General features: G+C 38.1%; 3 protein-coding genes across 4 annotated transcripts; 2 read left to right on the top strand and 1 right to left on the bottom strand.

Moving 5' to 3' along the window:
* The first annotated feature begins 5385 nt into the window (after nucleotides 1–5385).
* prkab1a (protein kinase, AMP-activated, beta 1 non-catalytic subunit, a) lies at nucleotides 5386–13425 on the top strand. Of its 2 annotated transcripts, XM_061802154.1 has the most exons (10): nucleotides 5386–5592; nucleotides 6488–6676; nucleotides 7393–7562; nucleotides 7662–7755; nucleotides 7827–7941; nucleotides 8440–8573; nucleotides 10384–10452; nucleotides 11455–11498; nucleotides 13160–13187; nucleotides 13291–13425. In XM_061802154.1, exons 2-10 carry the CDS (start codon nucleotides 6527–6529, stop codon nucleotides 13294–13296), a joined length of 810 nt encoding a protein of 269 aa, XP_061658138.1. In that variant the 5' UTR covers nucleotides 5386–5592; nucleotides 6488–6526; the 3' UTR covers nucleotides 13297–13425. The 2 variants fall into 2 exon arrangements, with proteins under 2 accessions (XP_061658138.1, XP_061658137.1); XM_061802153.1 differs by lacking the exons at nucleotides 13160–13187; nucleotides 13291–13425 and having other exon boundaries at nucleotides 5417–5592; nucleotides 11455–13127.
* A 468-nt stretch (nucleotides 13426–13893) lies between these two features.
* On the top strand, nucleotides 13894–16907 carry LOC133491212 (phospholipase A2, minor isoenzyme-like). The gene is made up of 4 exons (XM_061802155.1): nucleotides 13894–14676; nucleotides 14767–14914; nucleotides 14995–15128; nucleotides 15204–16907. The coding sequence occupies exons 1-4, from the start codon at nucleotides 14628–14630 to the stop codon at nucleotides 15320–15322; spliced, it is 450 nt and encodes a 149-aa protein (XP_061658139.1). The 5' UTR covers nucleotides 13894–14627; the 3' UTR covers nucleotides 15323–16907.
* Nucleotides 16908–17597: 690 nt separating this feature from the next.
* On the bottom strand, nucleotides 17598–19805 carry ppp1r3c2a (protein phosphatase 1 regulatory subunit 3C2, duplicate a). Its single transcript, XM_061801798.1, has 3 exons — nucleotides 19758–19805; nucleotides 19145–19189; nucleotides 17598–18856 (listed from the first exon to the last, which is right to left on the bottom strand). The coding sequence occupies exons 1-3, from the start codon at nucleotides 19766–19768 to the stop codon at nucleotides 18022–18024; spliced, it is 891 nt and encodes a 296-aa protein (XP_061657782.1). The 5' UTR covers nucleotides 19769–19805; the 3' UTR covers nucleotides 17598–18021.
* Between the last annotated feature and the right edge of the window lie 3724 nt (nucleotides 19806–23529).

Genomic DNA, 23529 nt, shown 5'->3' with positions numbered 1-23529 from the left:
TCACAGTGCTAAAATAAATGCATGGCATTTACTCTTATGTCTTTTGTCTTTTCTCCCTTTTCACTAATAAAATACTTCGGAGGATACAAGTGCATGAGCGTGGAATTTGAAATGTATGTCATGTCGTGATTTAAAGTCAAAAAGCCAACTTGAATAATTGCATTTTTTAAAAGCCAGTGTTTCATGTCTGACGAGTTAATACAAGATTAGTCCGAGTCTGACAGACAGTAACTGAGAGGATATGAAACATATCAATGCTGTAATAAAACAAACAAGCAGAGGGATTTTTTTTATTACATTCATTATCTTGGTGCCTATGGGACAACTGGCTGACTGCATGCGCTGCAAAAACGATCATGGTTAGCAAACGGCTGAAGGATGGATTACAGAGCAGACTCAACAAATGATGAGTAATCAGAAGGATTTATTGAACCGAAACTGGATGCGAAACATTGAGTACAAATACCCAATAGAGAGCCAAAAACCATGACTAAAAGGCTGTCCCGAGAGAACGACTACACAGAATTAACAAACAAAGAAAAAAAGAGGTCAACAAAGCTACAGCCAAAGGAAGGCATGGGTACTACGAAGAAAAAACAAATTTAACCTCCATAAGGTAAACCACTGGGATGGAAAACATTACCGGAAACTAGCAAAAACTGTGACAATGGTGACAAACAAAGGTAACTACCTTTTGCTGAAGCTGCACCGAGAGTAAATACAAGCAAAGAGTAACTCGCCACCAGACGCAGATGCAGAGAAGAAATGTGGAGAGAAGGGAGAAGATGTCTCGTCCAGTCAAAAAGACAGGACATGACAACATGTCCCAAGAAAGAACCATAGTTCCATTTCAATACTGACAGAGATAAATCTCGTGAAAAAAAACTATTTTTTCCCATTTGAGTCATGAATATTTTCATCCATCCCACAATACACGATGCCTTGTCATTTTTCTTCCACCATTCTCCATGAACCAGAGAGGAGCATACTGACTAACGCGGAGTATAATGCATTGTGATTATTAATAAGTGGACGAATGTAAGTTTCTCCTGGTTGCTGTGCAGCAAGGGAGTTCTGGCTCCTGCTATTTTTGTCTGTTTTATAAATTGTTTACATCATTACCTTGTTGTTTTTCCAGTTAATTTAGCTTATTTTTGAGAAAGCCAAGCTGTGCGAAGTTGTGATTGCACAGATACAGATGTCAGAACACCTGGGCTGCTTTAGGTTTCGAGTTAAATAAGTCTGTGGGTGGACATTTTCTCCTCTTTGTCTCATTTGCATGTTAATGTTTCTGTGTATTTAACTCTGCGTGGCTTGTTCTTTGCAGTGACCTTTATGACAGGTCTTAGACTGGCTAAGTCAATCACCGTATGTTAACCCTATAGAGCATGCATTTTACCTCCTGAGGAGAAGACTGAAGGGTGGAAAAAAATCCCCAGAAACCAACAATTACTGAATGACACTGCAGAAAAAGGCCCGGAACAGCATTTCAAATGAAGAATGCAACATCTGGTAAAGTCAATGGATCACAGGCTTGATGCAGTTTTTTTACAAGTAAGGGCTACACCACCAAATATGAAATGTTATTCACTTTAAAGGAATATAATCATGTCTGTTCCAATAGTGACTTCAAACAAACGCTGCTCTGTCCTGAGTTAACATATCCATAAATACCATGAAGTGAAAGCTGGAATTCTGACCTTGTGTCTCATATTCATGATCTTTTGATCTTTAACCCCAATCTTCAGTATACGAGAAAACAAATTAATTAACCTTACTGTTGCCTTTTGAAGAGGACTACATAATCAGTCTCATTTGAAATATACATGTAAACAGATGAAAAAAAAACAAGCACTTGAATTAGGAGGTTTTAGTTAAAGTAAATCCAGCATCTTTGTTGAGGCAAACGGTTAAGGCTCGCATTTCATTGCACCTAAAGTGAGAAACAAGCACAGCTGTGCAATAATCCTTCACTCTGATCAGTGTCGCCTGCCAGCTGTATATGCTAATGCTCAAGAGGGAGAGATGACATGCCTAAATGGCATCGTGTTTAATTCTGTGCAGATTAAGGTATCCACAGACTAAAAAATGATCACTGGAACTGTAAGCTTTCTATTCATTACAAGGTGTGTGTGTGGGTGGGGGTGATTAAAAGAACATTTATCTCCTATTCTCATTTGACTATGTAGCAGGCTGTGGTGAATTTATCAATTTCTAATTAATGTGTTGTGTGTGGGTTGAGTCTATGTGGCTGCTGTAATTGAGGAGCGAGTAGTAGTGGTAGGTTACAGGGGTGTCACACTTGATTTTATTGAGGGCCGCGTCGTAGTTATGGTCGGCCACAGGGGACCCGTTATAATGGTGAAACAACAGAAATGTAAAATCGCTAGGCAGGGGTGGATTTCGAAAATCATGGTTTGCTCTATACCTTGATTCTCAGGTGATGGTATACATATTTGTAATTAATGAACAATACTCCCGTGACCCTTGTGGGGATAAGTGGCTAAGAAAATGGATGGATGGATGGATGGATGGATGGATGGATGGATGGATGGATGGATGGATGGATGGATGGATTTTTTGCTTCAACAACCTAGTTGGGAATCAGTTATAGCTACAGCATAAAATCTTGATTTTTGAGCTAACACGGTCCCTGGATTTCTACTTTACTCAGATACAATGAAATGGTGCTCCAAATTTAACCCCAAAACAATCATAAAAGTAAAATCCCATATTATTTTGGTTGATAAAAAGCACCTGCCTGCCCTGACGCGGAGGGTCAGACTATAATTGAGACACAACAGTTAAAGTGAGATAAAAATGAGCAAGGAAAAAAAAAATGGGATCACGTGTGGGAGGCAAAAGCATTTTGTCGAGGATGTTATGCAATTATTTCATAACACATTAAATGATGTTCTTCTTGACTGGTCTTGTTTTATTTATTTATATATATTTTTTGCATTAGACCCATTGTCGGGAGAGCCTGGATGTCATCTGAAATACTTCCATGTTTTATTTTGTGACTATCTGTCATACAAATTTTGAAAAGTTGTTGCTGTATCAGATTTGATAAAGTTATGGCTTTTTTTTTTCCTGTGGTCAAAGATGTTTTATAATCTCATGCATTATTCATTCACTCCTCAGTTACAGACTGCTGGTAGTAAGCCAGAGAACTTTTTTTTTTTCTATACTGTATCCCGCTTATCGTCATTATGGTTGTGGGTGAGTTTGAACCTATCCCTCTGACTTTGGGCGAGAGTCAGGTTATGCCCTAGACTGGTCGCCGATGAATTACAGAACACAGACAGACATTGTTCACACTCACGTTCAGACCTATGTACAATTTAGAGCAGCGCTTTCAAACTCAATTTTGTCAAAGACCACATTGTAGCTACAGTTTCCCTCCGACGAACATTTTAATTGTGAAAACATGTAGATGCTTAATTGTCTCTCATATTATTACACAACAAATTGATTGATGCATAGTTCAGAATTCATAAGTGGCGGTCAATAATTTGTTTAATGTTATTCATGTTAATGTGAAAAGAGATTTGGAAATAAAAAAAATGAATGGCAATTGCGAAGCTGATTGGGTAAACCCAGGGGAACAACTAAATGGTCATCACAGATTAAAAGAATTCCAGCTGCAAAATAAAACTATACATATTATATGTACTGGTATAAATCTTGTAAAACACACACCCACTCAGTTAGGGATCATTTTTGTTGATAAATGTTGGAGCCCTAAGAACTCAGTCTTGGGTGTTGTTGTTTTTTCACTATTGTCACCAACCCAATATTTTTAGAACCACCTCCACAAGCAAAAGTATGACATTCAGCACAATCCACTTGCCAGTTGCATGCTGTGTCTGTGGGGGCAATTATGGCAGCCTTCTAACTAGTTGACAGTTATTCCTTGAGTGACAAAATACGGCACCTCTTGGGTACGGGTACATCATGCACAATACGGACTGGAATATTTTCAAACAGGCTGCTTGACACTAGATTGCATTGGAGTGGAAACAAAGCAGTTCTAACAAGGCATAGTGTCAATGCTCTGAAGGAGAGGGGAAACATTTAGGAACTGCCTGTAATTGTCGTCTCCCGGGACATTCTAAGTAACGAGTTCTTGTTAAATGTACATTCATCTGTGGTCCAGTGAAGCCTGACCTTCTTCCCACCCCCTTTCTATGCGCTGGTGGATTCTTCTTTTAATTTACCGCCTCATTATAAGGCAGCTGACCCTTGGAGGTTGGACACCCGGGGAGCGAGGTTCATCATTAGGTCCATCGCGTGTTAGTCTTAAGGGAAAACTGGTATCAGGTATGAAACAAAAAACAAAGGTGTCATTTTGCTCAATTATTATGAGCATCTTCTGACAAATTGGAGGATGATATCTGCTCTACTATTTACTATATCTCACATTCACTACAGAGCAGTAGTATTGTGAAAAAAAATGTGGCACAAAATCATTAGACAGTCAGATACTGGAAGTCATTTCCTGAGTAGTTTCGCGTCTGACTTGTTTTCACCATTTCCCATTCCAACATTTTAATTTCTGCATAGGTGTAAGAAATACCTACACTCCGTTGTCACGACGTTTATGAAGTCTGGTTGGATTTTCTAGCAAAAAGCAATTACAGTATGTGTGGAGGTAGGTGACCAACCAGCACCTGAAGACCCTTTTAAAATCCAAAGTTTACATTATAGTGATTTAAGCAATATATTTAACGTGGCTGGGTCCTTAAAAAGAGAACTTGTCGGACTTTCACCCCTCATACTGATAAGTATGGTGCTCTATCGACTGAGCTAACTTTGTTCTTCAGGTATCCAGTAAATTTCAAAATATTTAAATGCTGGCATTATGTCAGTACAGCACTTTATAACATCTTCAGTAATATCATTTCGCCAAAAAGGCCAGCACAATATTATTCCTTTTCTTAGCATAGAGGTTGTTCTCAAATGTTCTACAGCAGACTTAGCTGACTATTCACAGTATAACCACTATTTGTGGTAGGTTAAACACTAAGTTATTATTGGAAAATGTTTTTCCCCCCTACTTTAAAACTGATTTGAAATCAAAGAATGAATCGAAGTATTACATTAATTTCATTGTCGTTACTTTTTTGACAACTTAATGTTTATGTGAAGTTGTGATTAAAGTTTGGCTATCTTTATGACAGTATAGTACCAGTATTTTATACTTTTGATATTTTATCAGAAGCAATTTACTGCCCGTCTTTTTGTTGTTGTTGTTTTTGGTTCCTGTACTTGCAATATGCTGCTATCTAGTGTCTAAAGTATATATTACATGTGATTGCCACTCAGTATTTCCGTTTCATGACTACGGATTACTGTATCGCAATACGCAAATGTTTAAATTACAGTATTTGCGTGGTACAGTAGCCATGTGTATTAAACTGAACACGCATTTGCTCGTAGGGGCTGCCGCGCCATTGTACGCATGCGCAAGATGCGAGAGGCGCAGGTCGAATGTTTATGTTTTACATGTTCGTGCTGCCCGGATGAAATGAAATGGGACTGAGGGATAATTTACAGTCAGAGTCATTTATCACCGCCGTAACTCAGCAGGTAAATTACCGTATGCATCGGCAGGTCCAAGTATTTTTCGGTGGAGTACAGTCGGTAGAACAGAAGGAACCATAGTGACAGCGTACAAGGTTAGGCTAATCTTAGCCGCTAGCAAGCAGTCCTTTTGTAAACAAATATAACAGTGCCGCGTATTGTTTTAGTATTAACTAACCAACGTTACTATTACTTTGGAGTTTCATCCAGTAAAAGGTCGACAGTAAGAACACTGACGTATTTCTTTTGGCCAACGATGGAAATTAATTTTTATCTTGCCATGCAAACGGTAAAATTGTGGATGAACGTGTTTAGTTCGTGGAGGATAATTTTGAAGTTAATTCAACAGGGGCGCTGAGGCGTCAGGAAAACAGTCACGTATAAAGTTGTAGTTGTTGGACCATGCAACTACAAGAGACGTGAAAAGTACACGCTGTATTTAGTAGAAGTATACACAATTGTGTTAAAAACCGGTAGAAGTACCGATTCAACTCCCGTAATCACAAAAATAAGATATCAAATAAAGTATACAGATACCTGAAAATCTACTTATGCAGCAGAAAGTAATACAAAGTATTGGAACATCACTTCCCACTACTGCTAATGACTGTGCAGTGGTGAAATATTGAGTTACCTTCTACAATCTAATATCTAATACACAAACTGTATAGATATATAAAAACACACTTCCTTAGATTATATGGTCAGATATGATCAAGTTTGTTGAGTAATAATGTAACTTCTATTTGCAACTGTGCGAATCGCTGCCCCAGCCCCTTCCCCCCAAAAAGTCTTTACTCCTTGTTACAATTATTAATAATTATCTATGTGGAAAAAAAAAAGTATAAATGTCAAGAGTCACACATTCCTTCTTCAAGCCACTGGGTTTTGAATATTACAGAGTCAGTCACCTTGAAGCAGTCCAGCCAGAGACGACGCTATGGGGAACACGAGCAGCGAGAGGGCTGCGATGGGCCACGGGGAGAAGGCCCAGCGGAGGGACAGCAGGGGCACCAAAGATGGCGAAAGGCCCAAAATCCTGATGGACAGCCCTGAAGATGCAGATATTTTTCACGGCGAAGACATGAAAGTAGGTCATACAGTAGGGCATACCTCCTCATCAGGGACATAAATTACATAGACTTAAGTTTGGAGATGGTGAGATAGCGGTAGTTCCTTAGTTTAGCATACATAGACATTTGGAGAAATTCTATGCTTACTTTGCGGGTAGAGCTATTGTATGACTCTTCTCTGATCCAGATGACAGATCAAGTCATATTTGAATGTGTTTGGGGCGGAAAACTAGTTATTTTTTTTTCTACATCTTTCACTGATTGATCATGTGAAAGTGTATCTCAATAAATTACAAATCAGTGGTACACTGTGTTGGAATTAACCTGACTTGTGAGTTTTTTGCGATATAAGCCTTTGCTCTAACATTTTTTTTCTTAGCTTTATGAGCACACATTTTAGATACAACTGCTACATGGTGTCCATGAACGCAACTCTACTCACTTCACAACAAACAGTAGGCTGGCAGATGATAAACAATTCTTCAGAAAAAGAGGCCATGCGCTCTCTATTGTCACTCAAAATTTAAGTTTGCTGTATTTTCTGGTAAATGAATCTATGTATTTGTGTTTCCATTTTTCAAAAGAACTACTGAAATTCAGGAAATGAACTTTTCTCCAATATTCAAATACTGCATATCGACATGCCCCTGTTGTGCTTTAGCTATTTGTAGCCATTAAATGGTGTTCGTAGCTCATGAGTAAATGAGTTCCTGTGGCTTTCTGCTCATTTCAGGCTCCGTTAGAAAAAGAAGCGTTTCTTGCATGGAGGCAAGATTTAGAAGTGGAAGACAAAGATCCGACTTTAGACCGACCAACCGTCTTTCGCTGGAAAGGCGATGGCAAAGAGGTCTACCTCTCTGGATCCTTTAACAACTGGGCCAATAAGATTCCTCTGATTCGAAGGTGAAGGGAGTGGCTGTCGAGTTGGAGTATGTGTTTAAAATGTCTCTGTTTTGATTGTTTTTTGTTTTTTTTTGATGATGCCCTTGTCACCTGTCAAAGTCAAAACACCTTTGTGACCATTGTGGAGCTACCCGAAGGGGAACATCAGTACAAGTTTTACGTAGACGGGCAGTGGACTCATGACCCAGCTGAGGTGTGCAATAAATAAGTTGTAAAAGTTTTCCCCGCTCCTTTTTCTTGACTTATTTTTTTCCTGCCTGTTAGCCTGTTGTAACCAGTCAGCTGGGCACGGTCAATAACATCATCCAAGTGAAGAAAACAGACTTTGAGGTGTTTGACGCTCTCATGGTGGACTCGCAAAAGTGCTCAGACATGTCAGGTGAGCTTTCACAAATCGTGTTCCATTGAGTCCAGGGGAAATACTGGTACAGAGATTTTCTTCTCAACTCCTGCTTGTTACCTGACTTTAAGTCTCTTATCTTTTCCTTAAAAATAGTCCTCCATATCAGGCTTGATCCAGTGTTTGTTATTTGTGAGCAAAACAGACGTCATCCTACGCAGTCATCTGGAAGCAGTCATAGATAGATGCCTTCTGGTTTTCACATGCAATCCAATAGACAAGGAATAAAGCAAAATGAAGGTTGTAAATTATAGTTTTGTAACCTTTAAATCATTCGACAACCAAAACATATGCACGATTGCCAAAATTTAAGGAGTTAACATTTTCGACCTAGTTGATGTCTGGAATGCCATTGTAATGCAGTTTCAAGACATTCCAAACAAAACAATAACTTTGTCGTACACGTAATTTGAGACCATTTGCGTTGTCGTCATCGGCCTTATTATTCCACACATGCTCCCCCTCTTCCTCCTTTAGACCTCTCCAGCTCTCCCCCTGGCCCGTATCACCAGGATGCGTACCTTCCAAAACAAGAGGAAAAGTTCAAGTCTCCACCCATACTTCCGCCTCATCTGCTCCAGGTCATCCTCAATAAAGACACTGGAATATCTGTAAGTAGCGGTAGTGCAGGTCAATCAGATTAAATGACACAATTCAATCAATCAATTCAGTGGAATCGTTGGCAAATGCTTTAGTATTATGGTGTACATTTTCACACACACCAATGAAGATGTTTTTATTCCAAAAGTACCGTAATTTCTCGAGTACAGTGCGTCCTGAAGTATAATGTGCACCCCCAAAGTTGACCTAAAAATCAGGAAAACCTTTCTACCAATGTACAATGCACACCACAGATTTGCTGCTACCCAAATGCTCAAAATATTGGAAATTATCTATATTTATATTTTGTTAGGTTTGTACTTGTATTGTTTTTCAAAAAACTGTCTGTAAAACAATCATTAATAATAATCATTGTGCATGCACTGTTACAACATAATATATATCTTGGGACAGGCCACAGGACACGCCTGTCCTGGTCCCTGTAATTGTTAAAACAGAATCCCTCAACTAACTAAAATAAATGCTCAATGATGGCATAACATTTTATTAATAATGTTAACACATATTACAGTCTTAACTAAATATTTAACACTGTTTGACGAAAGCATTTTTTCCATTAAATATTTGTGCATAAAACATTTGTGGATAGTGCAGTTTATCCTCGACATTACAAGACTTCAAAAGCAACTTCTGGCTCATCTCCAATCTGAAAAATATCCATTGTAGCTACCTTTGGTGACTTGGTCCAGTTCTGGTGCCTCCTGAATTCATGAACAGTGATCCTATTTTGCTCCCACAGCTTGTCATCCTCGGTGCCATCCATGGCGTTTGTGGGGAAACATTTTTTTGAATCCCAAGAATTTTGGTTCCGCAGCACAGCCTCTTGCCCACCTGACGCCGCAGCTTTCCCATGACGTCAGGTGACCATCAAAACAACGTGAGCTCAAACTACGTAGAAATGAGGGTAATGGGCAGATTTAAAAAAAAAAAAAAAAAGGCCATTTCAATTGTGTGCGATCTCATGTTTTATTTTCAATGTGCCCATGACTCTCGTATTATGTAGTTTGAGCTCACATTGTTTTGATACCCACCTGAAGCCATTGAGGTGAGCTATCGTTGTTTCGGACTGTCGCGCTACGTCTCGGCAAGAGTGATGACTCATATCTTTTAAAAGCAGGTGCACAACTAGCCGTTGTAGTCAACATTTTTTGTCTAGGTTTAAGTTAAAATAAACTCACAGGCAGTCGTTTCTGATCTTTGGTGCAGTAGAAACAAACATGCTACGCTAACGATGGTAAAATGCAAGCTCCCCGAGGAGGTCATAGAGTTCAGGTTGGGGGCGAACATTACCGTAATAAATATAAATGTGTAACGTAGGACATCGAATATCATAGCGAAATGTATATGTATACCTTTTTTTTTACCACTCTATGTACCTGTATATAACTATACAATGTGATTGTATTTTTTATTTTTCATCCATGCCTAAATATAATGCGCTCTATTAACTTTTTGAAAATATTTTGAATTGTTTGAGAAATTACAGTTATTCCATAATATGCAATAACAGGATAGAATTTTATTACCCTGCCTCTCAACAAAGTCAGCCGAAGTAGGTTCCAGGTCACCCATGGCTCTATTGAGGATAAGCTCTAGAGAAAATGGATGGCTAGATTTTATACATTCCCTTTGAAGTGGAACATGAGGAACTTTCCGTGTTCCAAAATTCCGATATTTCCATAAACACAACTGTTTAACCACACAATTTTAAAGGTGCCCAGTAAGTGTATTTAAAGATTGTTAGAAAAAGAAATTACTGGTGCAATGAGTTACCCTTCAAATTGTTGTTTTTGTTCCTAGTGTGATCCTGCACTCCTGCCAGAACCAAACCACGTCATGCTCAACCACCTCTACGCTCTCTCCATTAAGGTATGGATGGTCTACTTCCTGTGGTGACCAGTGGGAAAGGCTTTTATTGTTATTATTTTCACCACAAACTGACACATCTGATCTGTTGATCTGTGGAATGCCAACGGTGATAACAAGGCTGCAATCAGGAAAAGTTGAAGGAGAGATTATGCGCTTTTCTCTCAGCGTGACCGGAAAAATAAACTTTACACCCATGCCAAGATAGTCACACATGCACACACACAGTGGGTTAAAGACGGGAAACGGAGGGAGTGAAAGCACACACTTGCGCCATGCTTGCCTCTTCCCAGCTGAGTCATACGTCGTACTGTACTTTCCATATCAGCAGACAGCTGTTCAGACGGCCACTTTTTCCCCTTGGATATGGCTGTACCAGTGTGTTCGTTCTGTGTGTGTATACATGTGTGTACATTTTCTTCAAACAGATATACAACAGGGATCAAACAGTTGAGCAAAGTGCTTGGTTAAACACCGAATTACTAACAAATTTGGATGGGGTGAATAAAACAAGGACTACCTGCTGTTTGTTTGTATCTTTGAGGATCTTTGAATCTGATTTTAATGTTTTCTGATGTGATTTGATTCCACTGAAATGATGTTCAACTGGAAAATCTATGACATACACCAAATGTACCTTATTTTTTGCAGGTTTTATTTTGAGGGTTTTGATTGGAACTTACGAATGACTAATTACTAATGTAACTAAGTACTTATTATTTTGAATGTAGTTAGCAGTGGTTGAGAGTTGCATTGTATGGTACTCAGAGCCTGTTCAAATACTTTGAAAGATGCAAAGGGTTGAGAGATGAGGGTTTATACACAATAAATACGAGTTCTAAATATACGAGATAAATGTGATCTGTATCGCGGTGCAACATTTGTGGCATTTTTGCATTGAGTAAGATGTTAGACTGCCTTAAAAAAACAGTATTCTGTACATTATTCATTCCCACAGTTTTGCAAAATCAGTTTGAATGATTTATTTGAATTTTTTTATTATAGGATGGTGTGATGGTGCTCAGTGCGACACATCGCTACAAGAAGAAGTACGTCACTACCTTACTTTATAAACCCATCTGACGGAAGACCGTACCAGTATTAATTGCGAACCAATGTGATGTTAAGTAGCAATTGTTGTCCACTGAAGGAACGATCAACCTTTCACCTGTTGAAACTATTTTGAGGAAAGAAATTGCCATTTTTTTTCCATTTCACTAATTTGTTAACTGTTGACTTGCAGAGTTTTGTACACAAGATTACTTGAGCAAGGTAGTATGAACAAAATGACAAAACTTCTGATTGATGAGATTCTGGATGTGTTCACTTGTTGGATGAAGGATCCATGCAATCATGTTGTGAGATTGAGTCACTTGTCTTTGCAATGACCTTTTAATCTTTAGTATGAATCATTTGTATTTCCTATAGATATTTATTGCTGATAACACCACTTCAATTATGTCTGGTTTGTCACTACATTCCTATTGCTATCCACCCAACAACGGCAAAAAAAAAAAAAAACCCCTGAATCACTCAACTACTCTGACAACAAATCTATTTTTAAGTATCGTTTATCATTACATAAAAAAACATTTGAGGATGATATAGTAAAACACTGTATATAAGACAGACTAATTAATACTGTTGTTGTGTGACGTCAGTATTTTAGTTGGCACTTCGCTTTTCAGATACATTCCAATGCACTTTTACGAGTGAGGGGTTAGAAATTTGGGACTTCCTAGTTTTAAGGAATGTAGCAATAAGGATTTTAAAGCTCATTAAATGTTACGTGTAACCCAAACACACATAACCATGTTGAACATGAGGCCCGTTACCCCACCCCTTACACCTTGGAATGTTAATCTCCTATCTAGAAAACTGAACGAGTGATGTCAAAGTCATTGAAAAGAATGTGATAGTCCTTCACTGTTGTAATTCTTTTTTCCATTTTATTTTGTGTACTCTGATGGTTAACCAGCACACTTTAGTATCTAATATATTATTTTCCATTTATTTTACGTAGGTTGCCATTGTGATTAGTTGCATATTTTACATAGATAGATAGCACTGACATTTGTATTATTTTGCATGGCAATGAGCAATATCAAATGTAGAACTTTTGTACTGTGAAGTCATGAGAATTCTGTTGAAATTTAATACATCCTAATTCGTAGAAAACATTTTTGGGTTTTTCCTCAATTGCCTTGAATTTTTTTTAAGATATGGCATTTTTTGGAAATAGTTTATTTTTTCTTTAACACAATGTAAAATAGATGAACCCAAGTCATTTACGCTTTGCTTTTCAATATGTTAAATATGTTTGAGATGCTTGTATTAGTACTGAATTGATGAGATTTTTGGGGTGGGGGCTCTTATGTGGAGTAAGTAGACAATCAAAAAAAGCTTGTTTTGTCTGTGGTTCCCATATTTTATTAAGGCTGCTGGCTTGAAATACGTTCACTATTATAATGCATCTGATTTGTGAATCATCATAAATGTTACCATTTTACTTATTGTTATTTATTCACATATTTATTTGTGTTCTACTTGCTAGGCCAGTAAGCAATCATTCTAATGAATCATTAGAATTTAAGTTTAACATTTGTTCTGAATTGTAGAATTTTTGAACGCTGCTTCCACTGTCACGACTTTGATTAAAGATCAACATATCAAATGGATTTAGCTTCAATTTTTTTTTTACCCCCTCTAGAGTCCACCTTTATTTTGAAGATCACAAGGTAATCATCACTCGTGTTTTTAACATCTCAACATAAAGTTTGTTCCATAAGTATAAGTACAATATATTTCAATTACTTTACGACTTATTTATTTATTTTCTAGGATTGATCCCAAGTTCTGCAAACTGGAGCTTAATGGATGTTTATCTTTTCAAGAGCTATACAGACAGGCCTTCAGAAAAAAACAAAACTGTACAACCACATATCCAAGTCATTCTTCCAGAAACGATCAAAGAATTATTTGGTATCAACAAACTCTAAAAAAAATCCCACCTGTGTATTCCCTTTTTTACCTATCACCCATCTGCATCCACATGGCAGGACTTTAGCACGGACCACTGCACATAGTGGACTTTGGTGCGACTTACTGTACCTCCCAGTAATTGCCTCGTTCACAAACGCCTTGCCACTGAACAGCAACCAGTCAGCTGGAATAAACTCCAGCACGCGCTGTGACCATGAACAGAAATACTGGTATACAAAATGAACTGATTCATATTTGATGCAGTTTTACATGCTCATAACTGAAAAGTCTTTTTATACACTCATTATTGAACATATAATTAATCACAAACAAATAAAGCAAAGATCATTTTTATTGTGTGTCTGTTACCTTGATTGTATTAGGTAGTTTTAGAGAGATGTACAGTATTTAATATTTCACTTGTCCTTTGTAAAATAAGGTGAATAAGATTGATGAAGTGCAATTCTCCACCACTTTAAACTAACCAACCGTCCACCTTATCGTCGTTAGCATCATGGGTGAGTTTTTTTGTTGTTGTTTTTTGTTATTTTGGGAATGAGGGTGAATTGGCGCTACACCAATTATGGAAACATTGTTTAAAAAGTGAGCATCAATGTCTGTATAAAGAAATATTATTTTTATCTTTTGTTTTGGGGTCTAAACTGTGCTTTTTGTGTCTTTTTGTGTTTCAACCAAAAGATTGTATTAGCAGTTTCAAAAAACCGGTAAAGTATATGAGATAATCTCCTACGACTCAGCCTCCTATAAATCAATGAATGCTTGTTTGATAATGAAGCCAATGAAAATCATATGAACAAAATTGAATTCCTAATTATGCAAAAATCCATTTTATTTGCAGGCACTTGCCGAGATGTTCATTATTCTATTTCAACAGGATTGCCTCACCGTCTCATAGCTTCGGAACTGTGTGTGAGATTGTGTCAGCGATAAACTTCGGATTTGACCGCCTGACTTCCACCCAGAACGTCAAACACATTTCAACAAGTTCTGAGGGTTCACGCAGTGTGAGAGTCACGATCACCCCATCCATATGTTGAACTCATTGTGCATTGTGAGCCGTGCGACCCTGCTCAGTATGAACAGCTGACGTTACAGATACCACGGTCTCTGACTATATAAAGAGTGCTTGATGAGAAGGTGATACCAACTCTGCCACTAACCTTTAGGCTCTCGGGATGAACACCCTCAATACTTTGCTTCTCTTGGCTTTAAGCCTCTCTGTTGGTAAGTCCCTGCGCTCTGCTTTGTGATTTGATCTTGTACATCAATGAGGACACGGTGACAATGCTTGTTCGGGTGTGTAACGTCCTGCAGCTCAATCCCTGAATTACAAGGCTCTCAGCCAGTTCAGAAAAATGATCCTGTGCGTGATGCCTGATAGCTGGCCCGTCTTTGACTACGCCGACTATGGCTGCTACTGTGGAAGGGGTGGCTCGGGCACACCTGTTGATGAGCTGGATAGGTCCCAATCTTATTTTTCCTTCAATTTCAGACCACAACTCATCTCTATAGTCTGCATCAAGTTGTCTTTGACCTTTGCAGGTGCTGCTACGTGCATGACCAGTGTTACACTGACGCTATGCAGCATCCCAACTGTTGGCCCATCTTTGACAACCCTTACATAGAGTACTATCACTACAGCTGTGATGAGGACAAGAGGAAGGTCACGTGTAGCAGTGAGTAGAGAAACATGGATAGAGTTTGTCTTGTTTAATCGTGAAAACACTAAAATGGAAAATATGTCTTTCTAGACAAAAACGACGAATGTGAGATGTTCATCTGTGAGTGTGACAGAAAGGCCGCAGAATGTTTTGCCCGGTCGCCATGGAACCCTGAGCATGAGCACCTGCCCAGCCACATGTGCAAGTGAAGACTTGAGCAAGCCTGAACAAACCGATGTCTCCACATGGCTCAACCGTACAATGCGCTGCAGTTCGACTGGAATATTTGGAACGGTACATTGCTAATCAGTAAGCATCAGTTATGATGATGTGCTGTATTGTTTATATAACAACCATCTCCTCAATTCAAATCTTTCCATTAAAACTGATGTCCTACATGATTATAAATGACATTGATGGCATTTATTTAACAGTTGTCTTTCAAAATTGTGTTGAAAATCATCAGATGAGAAAGATTTACTTATTTCATCTATGTACTGCCTTTATTTGCATTTTGGAAAGATATATTTTGAGTTGAAGTTAATTGATCTCTCAAAAAGACAACATTTATTTTGATATTATTGGCAAGTGAAAGAATCATAAACGAATAACTTTTTCAATGTCATTAAATCAACTACAATGGCTTTAAAGTGGGTTTTTAATCATGGTTATAATTTGGACAAAATTTTGAATTTTGCAACTCAGCCGTACTCCCTCCACTACAAATTAGAATAATAGATATGCAATACCTGTGTCGTAATCCAAATTTGGCATAACTGTCCAACAAAGAAGAGGGCGAGATATTGGATTTTTTTTCCATCTTTAAGTTATATTCTATAACTTCCACATGTGCGTCACCCACGTGTAAAAAAAACCAAAATAAAACAAAAAACAAGCCACTGCCTGCTTTATTTATGCAAGGAAGACAAAGAAGTCCAACAGACGGGTGAGAAAGCACGATCCCAGCGGAAGAACTAAGGAGAGATCACTGTGGCTGCTGCACTCCACCCATGCGTGTACCAACAGGCCTACAATTTTTTTTCTAAAAATGAAATGCTAGTCCCAATTCCAGCAATGCAGCACAGACTCCGAAGGGGAAAATGTACATATATGTACATAGACTATAATTTTAGTATACTAGTGATCGAGTTAGGGGTGCATATCCAGTATGTGTCACATCACCTTTGTACCCTAACACTTGTTCACTTACAGTATGAGCATACCTCTATTTTTTTCTTAAATGTGTTTATTCTGACCTGTATTCTAAATTGCTTCCAATATGTACGTACAATCCGTAAAGAAACTTTGTAATTACCCCTGTTGGATAGATTATTGTAAATTGTTCAGTGGCTTGTCCCATTATGGTCGCCACATAACGTTTTAAATTAAGCAGTCAGGATAGAAGAAAAACTTTCTCAGTTGCTCACTGCAGTTTTAAGGAGTGCCTGCAACAAGCTCACCCATGCAGAAGTTCTGTGCCACATTGCCCAGAGCTTCCTTTGGTTACCTGACTTATCCTGCCAAGAATGTCTGATGCGTCACGTGAAACAGACACCAAGAAAATGCGTCTCAACGACCTTGCATCTTCGTTTGCGTGAAAGATCATCACGTGCACATCGGCAGTCATTTTCTGTTCTGTGGTGGGAGGAAATGATTTGCTACATGTATGTACATGTATTTATGAGTTTCTTTGAAAGAAGGTCATTGTATTTTGACACTTTATGTATACTGTACATGTACCTTTGTCTCACACAAGTCTCATGTTGTCCCTTTCCCAGGAGGGCCCCTTTAATCAGTGTGTGTGTGTGTGTGTGTGTGTGGTGTGTGTGTGTGTGTGTGTGTGTGTGTGTGAGAGAGAGAGAGCATTTGTGCGTGTTCAAAAACAAAAAATAAAGACTATATCCGTATGAACATTTGAAAATGTCTAATGCATTATTATTAAAGAAGATAACTAGCAAGAAGGAACTCGGAAAAACGTATTTGAAGTTTGCACCTTTGCCCCTTAATATAAGCCTGATTTTCAGAAGTAACTTTATTTTACTTTTAATTCCCCTTTTATTAAATAGGGTTTTCTTTTTCCCAGAACATGACTTTTAGTCAGTGGTTCGAATAGATTTAAGATTAAGGGTTATTGCGGCAACTCTTGCTTTTCAAGTGAATTTGGATTGGATGAGACACAACACAGAAGAGGGGATGAATAACCATCAATCTTTTTATAGAGCTCGGAAGGTCACTAATAAGAGTCGCAGGAGAGCTGGATCTCAGGATCTGGTGTCTGGTCCACAGCCAATCGACAATGGGAAAAAGAAAATTATTTATGAGTTAAATGTATTTCTAATGAGTCATATATTTCTTTTAATATCGTGTTCATTTTACTCTGTTGTAAGAAAAAAAGGACAACATTTTGTAAAAACATGTTTTTATGTTCATCAATATTCCCCACAGAACTAAACCATAACATGTTATTGATTAAAACTGATCAAGTGGTGAAACAGGACTAAAACATATTTTAGTTACAATTTTGCATGATTTATTATATTATCAGTATCAGAGCTAGCCTGTTTTTGGGGTGGGGGGGCTCATTAAAACCTCAAGCTCAACTTCTCATTTTTGAAAAATGTGCTCTAGATGTTCTAGTGACAAGAGCTTCATTGTCAATTCAACGTTTAAATATTCACATTTCAGCAGGGAAGCTAAGCTATGACACTTCCAGCAGTGACCATTTCGCAGTGCATATTCATTATTTCCATTATTTATGACCCCATCGCTCTTTTGACTGGACAGCTGTAATCTGATTTATTTATCTGAACTAAGGAGTTCCAATTCCGCTCAGACAACCTCCTTTGAAGTACCTCACAGTCGCTTGGTTCTCTACACTGAGGGCCACAAAAGAAGGCCAAGATGGCTGTCAGTCCTTGAGTAGAGAATTGCGGGACTGTCCTCCATTTTTGTCCACGTGAACCTTGTAATTCTTCCCTCTGTTGTTGTCCCAGTGCATCGATGTACCACATCCAGGCCTGAAAGACACGCAAAACTCGATCCCTTCCATTGGGTTTACGTCCTGAGGTATATTGAAGTCGAAGTTAAAAACATCCACGTCGGAACCTCCACAGCGCTGCTGTTGCAAAAATGCGCATGGGATGTCGTAATAGTGCTGCCAGGAGTCAAAGGTGAGCCTTAAGTGCACGGCCTTGTCAGGGCTCCCGTGGCAGACGAGCACTTTGCCGCTAAGGCAGCTTTCAAAAATGTTGCAGCTTTCCAATTGTACGTTTGTCTCTTGTAGGCGTGCGAGGAACGCTTTTGAGTCTAGAGTGGGCTGAGGAAAGCCCAGACGATACTTGTGGTTCTGTGTCTTTTTTGACTCTGTCAGTTTTTCCGGGCAGGCTTCTATTAGATGTGTCTCGGTTAAGGAGGATGCATCAGGAAAAAATAGATGCACCACAGTGAGGGCCAGCCCTTTGGCGTCTGCAAACACCACGCGTTTCTTGCAGAGGCCACCGGCTTTCCTGTGGAGACAGCTCCGAAGTTTTAAGGAAGGCGAGGGCGACGAGAGACTCAAAGCGGGGGACAGGGAAGAGTGGAAACTGGTCCTCTGTGGACCGTCGGTGGGTGGATAATGATGCAAACTAGGTTTCGTGCTTATAAGATGATAAAGTCGCCGGCGCTGGCTCAGGCTGAAACACATGGTGAGGTCAAACGGCATCGCAGTCGACTGAGGGTTACTGACAAATGTTTGCAGGGCTCTGAGGGTCAAAAAAAGATTGAGTCGATTTTAACTTTTACATTTTTTTTGTCGAGCAGCTGATATTTTTAACACATGTTTCACAAGACAAAAAGAATATTTTGAATACAAAATACACCGATATGTACTGCAAATATCTTGTTTTCAGGAAAAAAGTACTATACACTCAACCTTTTCCATGTTTTAACATCACATCATTACGGGAAGTAATTATTATTACTCAAGTAAATTTAGTAAGTTTAATACTATGTTTCTTTTTTTAGAGGCAGACGAGAGAGGGAATGCTTACCTTGTGCAATTCATTCTCCCATTGGAATCCTGACAATTCTGACGCCTCCACCAGCAGAAATCAACACAAAAAGTGAGAAAACGGACTTTGAAACATTTGTCACATTTCTGTGAACTACTGATAAAACATTTATCACTCGGGATTTTAATAGTTGCTCAACCTTACATCTGATCCAAGGCAACAAAATATGGTGTAACTGATTTTGAGACGTGACAGAGATGTGAATGTCCAGACATGTTCAGTGACAACATCGACATTTTGTGTAGATTTGAACTGTTGCCATAGGCTAAGTTTCGATCTGCAGCATGCTTCATTTGAAATGACAACTTACAAGATATTTATAATAATTCTGTATTTAATTTATATGTGTCGGTATCTCCACAATTTATGGAGGCCATCCTTCATCAGAATGCTTGTCCAAATTGGGTTTATTAATAATCATCAAGGGTAAATTCAAAACAACATCGGCTACAGACAAAAAGTCATTAACAACTCCCTGATTCTTTGAGAACAGTCAGAATATAAAATGGATTATAAACTTTTTATGCTAGCAATGGTAGAGATCAACAAATGCACATTTTCAAAAATGCAGCTTAATGAAAAGTATACTCACTTTGGTTTCATCAATTAAAAGCAAAAGAAGTATGAGACGAATACAAACTCTGCTCTCACCTGGGTTCAAGTGAGGAGTTTTCAGAGAAATGGGCCAACTGGTTTGCATATTGCCTGAGTTGAGCCAATGAAGCTGCTTTCTTTATGTCCTGCCCCTCAACTGCATTTGCTGTTCTTATGAAGAATTTATAAAAACTCAGCTTGATACTTGTAGTGTAAAATCTGCAAACACAATGAATTCATCTTCATTTTATTTATTTACCGTTTTAATTTTGGAAACATAATTCTGTACACCTACTCATATTTCTATATATTTTCTGGTTTGCTTATTTGCTAATGCACTTTGTCAAATGGACTCTTGTGTCCTATTTTTTGTTCACATTTTAATGATTGCAGTTTATTACATATTGTATGTTATGTAACCTATGCAAGAATGTCATACATTGCTATTGAAATACGAGCGTAGTGTGAATAAGACTTTATGCTGAAATGTTTGACTTTGTAAAGAAAATTCAAACGTGATTATTTCTGGGGATAACAAAGGTGAATATTTTTTGTTTTTCATGTTTTTTTCCATACTCTCGTCTGCTTATCTAACTTCTAAGATGATAGTCATGTCTATCCGTGTCATAAAGGTTGTGTCATCTTTTGAGGCTGTTGCTTTCACCAGAGAAACCAACGAATAAGGTATGTGGACGCCTTATATGGCAGTCGTTATATTCCTCCTCAGTTTCAAGCCACTGCATTGAGATTGATATTTTGGAATAATGTCACCACATGTATTTGTTTCTTATATATTTTGAATGAGAGTCTTATTTAGTTAACAAGAAACATCCAAATAGCAGAAATAAACTCCACTCTAAAATACATAATGTCAGACTTATTTTTGTCTTGAGATCATTTTTACATTTTATACTGGTTAAAATGTATAGTTCTGAATATATGTATATGTATAGTTAAAAGGTGTTATGTAGTACAATGTAATAACAATATATTAGCATGAAGTGAAAGCTATACATATGTTTTAACATGGCTAAACCAACAGCTTCAAACAGCCAGTCAGTGACATCATGATCAGAAGCTAACGATGAGTCAATACTGACTGTTACTTCCAGGTGTTCAATGAGCTCATACAGACCCTGAATATGTAATATGTCATACATCGTAAATCTAAAAAGTCAGTCCTTCTGCATGTCTGTCTACCTGTTTGGACCACTTTCTGTGCTAGGAAACATGGATGCTACCACGGGTCTTTATTAAATAAGTGGGATGCTCTATAACCCCCCCCCCCCAAAAAAAAAAAACAGAATGGTATGGTATGGTATGGGTTTTTGATCATGTGTATTTTCAATCAATAAAATCATTTTTAAAAAAAAGTATACCCATATTCTCCATGCAATAATCATTTGGGAAAAGAAAAACAACAAAACTAAACCCAATAGAACATGTATTTCTGCTTGTTCTGCATGGCTGCTTGCCTCATTGTAGAGGCAGAATATTGTTTGCCTCACGGTGCTTTAACGGACATTTAATGTGATCAGCAAAACTATCTAATGTATATAAAACAAATATAAAATAGTTTAGTCTATGGCAAATGAGAATGCATATTAGAAGTGTCTGAAAACATTATATCGGAGACAGAACGGGCACTTGCCAATAGCCTCCTCCATTGTTGTACTGTAATTTTACCAATAGATATTTGAACAGCAAATCAGAAAATGCTCTACACAAATTCAGCATTTTTTTCCCACAATGAAATCACAAACATTTTATCCAAATGAAAATCAATATAAATCACAGATGGGAGAAATAAAATGCAAAATAATTTTATGTAATCATTATTCTTCTTATTATGTATATTATCATTATTATTATTATCATCCATCCATCCATCCATTTTATGAGTTGCTTAGTCAATCCCAGCTGTCATCGGGCAGGACGCAGGGTACGCCCTGAACTGGTTGCCAGTCAGTTGCAGACAGACAGTCACAATCACACCTAGGGGCAATTTGGAGTCTCCAATGAATGCATGTTTTTGAGATATAGGAGGAAACCAGAGAGCCCCGACAAAACCCACACAGGCACGGGGAGAACATGCAAACTTCACACAGGCGGGAGTGGGATTTGAATTCCAGTCCTCTGAACTGTGAGGCCAATGCTCGAACTAGTTGTACCCATCGTGCCACCTGGTGGAATCTATATTCTTATCATTATTATTTGACTCTTTACATACAGATGAGCCCCTGCCTCCCAGGGATTGGCCTCACTGTAATGAAGCTCTAGGACCACATAGAAGATTGTTCAGGTGAGCCTGATCTTATGGCCAGTCCATAACACTGACCTGGGTAAGCGGAAGTCAACGAAGAATCAACAGTTAGCGTTAAGCCCAAACTTTATATATCTGAGGAGGAAAAAAATAAATCTTCAAAGTCCTTCAAATTGTGTTTCCACTGGCAAAATGATTAGGTTTCCACTCAGAGGAGGAATGATGAGAGAGCCTGATGTAAGCTTGCAGGCGGAGAGCATCGAATTGCAGACTGTAACACCATTTAGTCTTCACCAAGGACACCTCCAAGCAGGCGCTCTCTCACTGGGCTTTTGACCTCCAGTGGCGCCATCCTGTGGAGAGAGAGGGTCCTCGCCAGAAAGCCTTGATGATGTACAGTCCAATTCATAAAGTTGTACATTCATTGAAATCCACTAAGACAAGACAGTCTTCAATTATTTTGATACTCAGAGTGATATTAATGTATCATTCTTTCTTATTGCAGATTCCTATGGTCTATATATTTTTTTCTCAGTTAATATACCCAGCATGCAAGAGTGACTACATAAATCCAACTCAAATGAATATGCATGACTCCAAACACGCTGACAACAGCAGAGTAAACAAACACTGAATATTCTTAGCTTCATTAGATGACATACCTGCTTTTTCATTGCACAAATGATGAAAAAATACATTTATCAGCTAATGTATTCTTTCATAATGAAAAGTTATTATCCCTCGTCTATCTATGTCTTAATATTTCAAAGACAAAAAAAGCCAGTGTATAAAAAAAAAGGAATCATTACAAAGTGATAAAAATACCCATTGCTGGAGTTTTATAAAATATGGGGATTATTTTGATGATGATGGAATGATAACCTTCTGAGAGATTAATAGTTTAATTATTCTGTATTGTCCGATGTGGTCTGGTTATCTCCCATTGTCACATATTAAATAAGACATATGGTTAGTCTTTGCAGCGTTCTACATAAAGGTCTCCAAAAGTTTTGGTGAAGGCCATGAACACATAGTTTGTATTCATTGGAAATGCTTTATTGTTCCTAATCATAACTCTGTAAGATCATTTGTCCTCCACTTGCCAAAAATTATACAACAGGGAAGAATACAAAGCCTCATGTACATCTCAACCAGGCTATAAATCATGATGGAGGGAGCAATCATGGATTGGCACTGCTGTCCAACTTCAGGGCCTGGACGAAAGAGAAGGAACAATTAATTCCCAAATTTTTCAAGACATTTTGGAGGAATTTCAACAAAAGAAAATATGAGCCAGAGTCCTCAGGTGCTGTTGAGACTGCTCTTGTGAGAATGTAATGGTCAAGTGGTAAAAATATGACATGGAAAATGCAGTTCACTGTACTGACCAAACATACTTTTGTTCATGCTGATTTTAGGAAACTGTAACCTGACCTAAATGTAATATTTTTCATACAGTTTGTCCCATAATTGGACTTGGTTTAACATTGTCCAGTGATAAACATTT

The sequence above is a fragment of the Syngnathoides biaculeatus genome, chromosome 17 (assembly GCF_019802595.1).
Source record: "Syngnathoides biaculeatus isolate LvHL_M chromosome 17, ASM1980259v1, whole genome shotgun sequence".
Taxonomy (NCBI): Eukaryota; Metazoa; Chordata; class Actinopteri; order Syngnathiformes; family Syngnathidae; genus Syngnathoides; species Syngnathoides biaculeatus.
The sequence above is the reverse complement of the archived record's forward strand: the minus strand, read 5'-3'. Positions and strand labels throughout refer to the sequence as shown.

Coding starts and splice junctions, on each gene's coding strand:
- prkab1a (XM_061802154.1), top strand. CDS start 6,527: ATGGGGAACACGAGCAGCGAGAGGGCTGCGATGGGCCACGGGGAGAAG. Junction 7,563..7,661: donor AAGATTCCTCTGATTCGAAG/GTGAAGGGAGTG, acceptor CACCTGTCAAAG/TCAAAACACCTTTGTGACCA. Junction 7,942..8,439: donor AAAGTGCTCAGACATGTCAG/GTGAGCTTTCAC, acceptor TTCCTCCTTTAG/ACCTCTCCAGCTCTCCCCCT.
- LOC133491212 (XM_061802155.1), top strand. CDS start 14,628: ATGAACACCCTCAATACTTTGCTTCTCTTGGCTTTAAGCCTCTCTGTT. Junction 14,677..14,766: donor GGCTTTAAGCCTCTCTGTTG/GTAAGTCCCTGC, acceptor AACGTCCTGCAG/CTCAATCCCTGAATTACAAG. Junction 14,915..14,994: donor CCTGTTGATGAGCTGGATAG/GTCCCAATCTTA, acceptor TGACCTTTGCAG/GTGCTGCTACGTGCATGACC.
- ppp1r3c2a (XM_061801798.1), bottom strand. Junction 18,857..19,144: donor GGGAGAATGAATTGCACAAG/GTAAGCATTCCC, acceptor TTTGACCCTCAG/AGCCCTGCAAACATTTGTCA.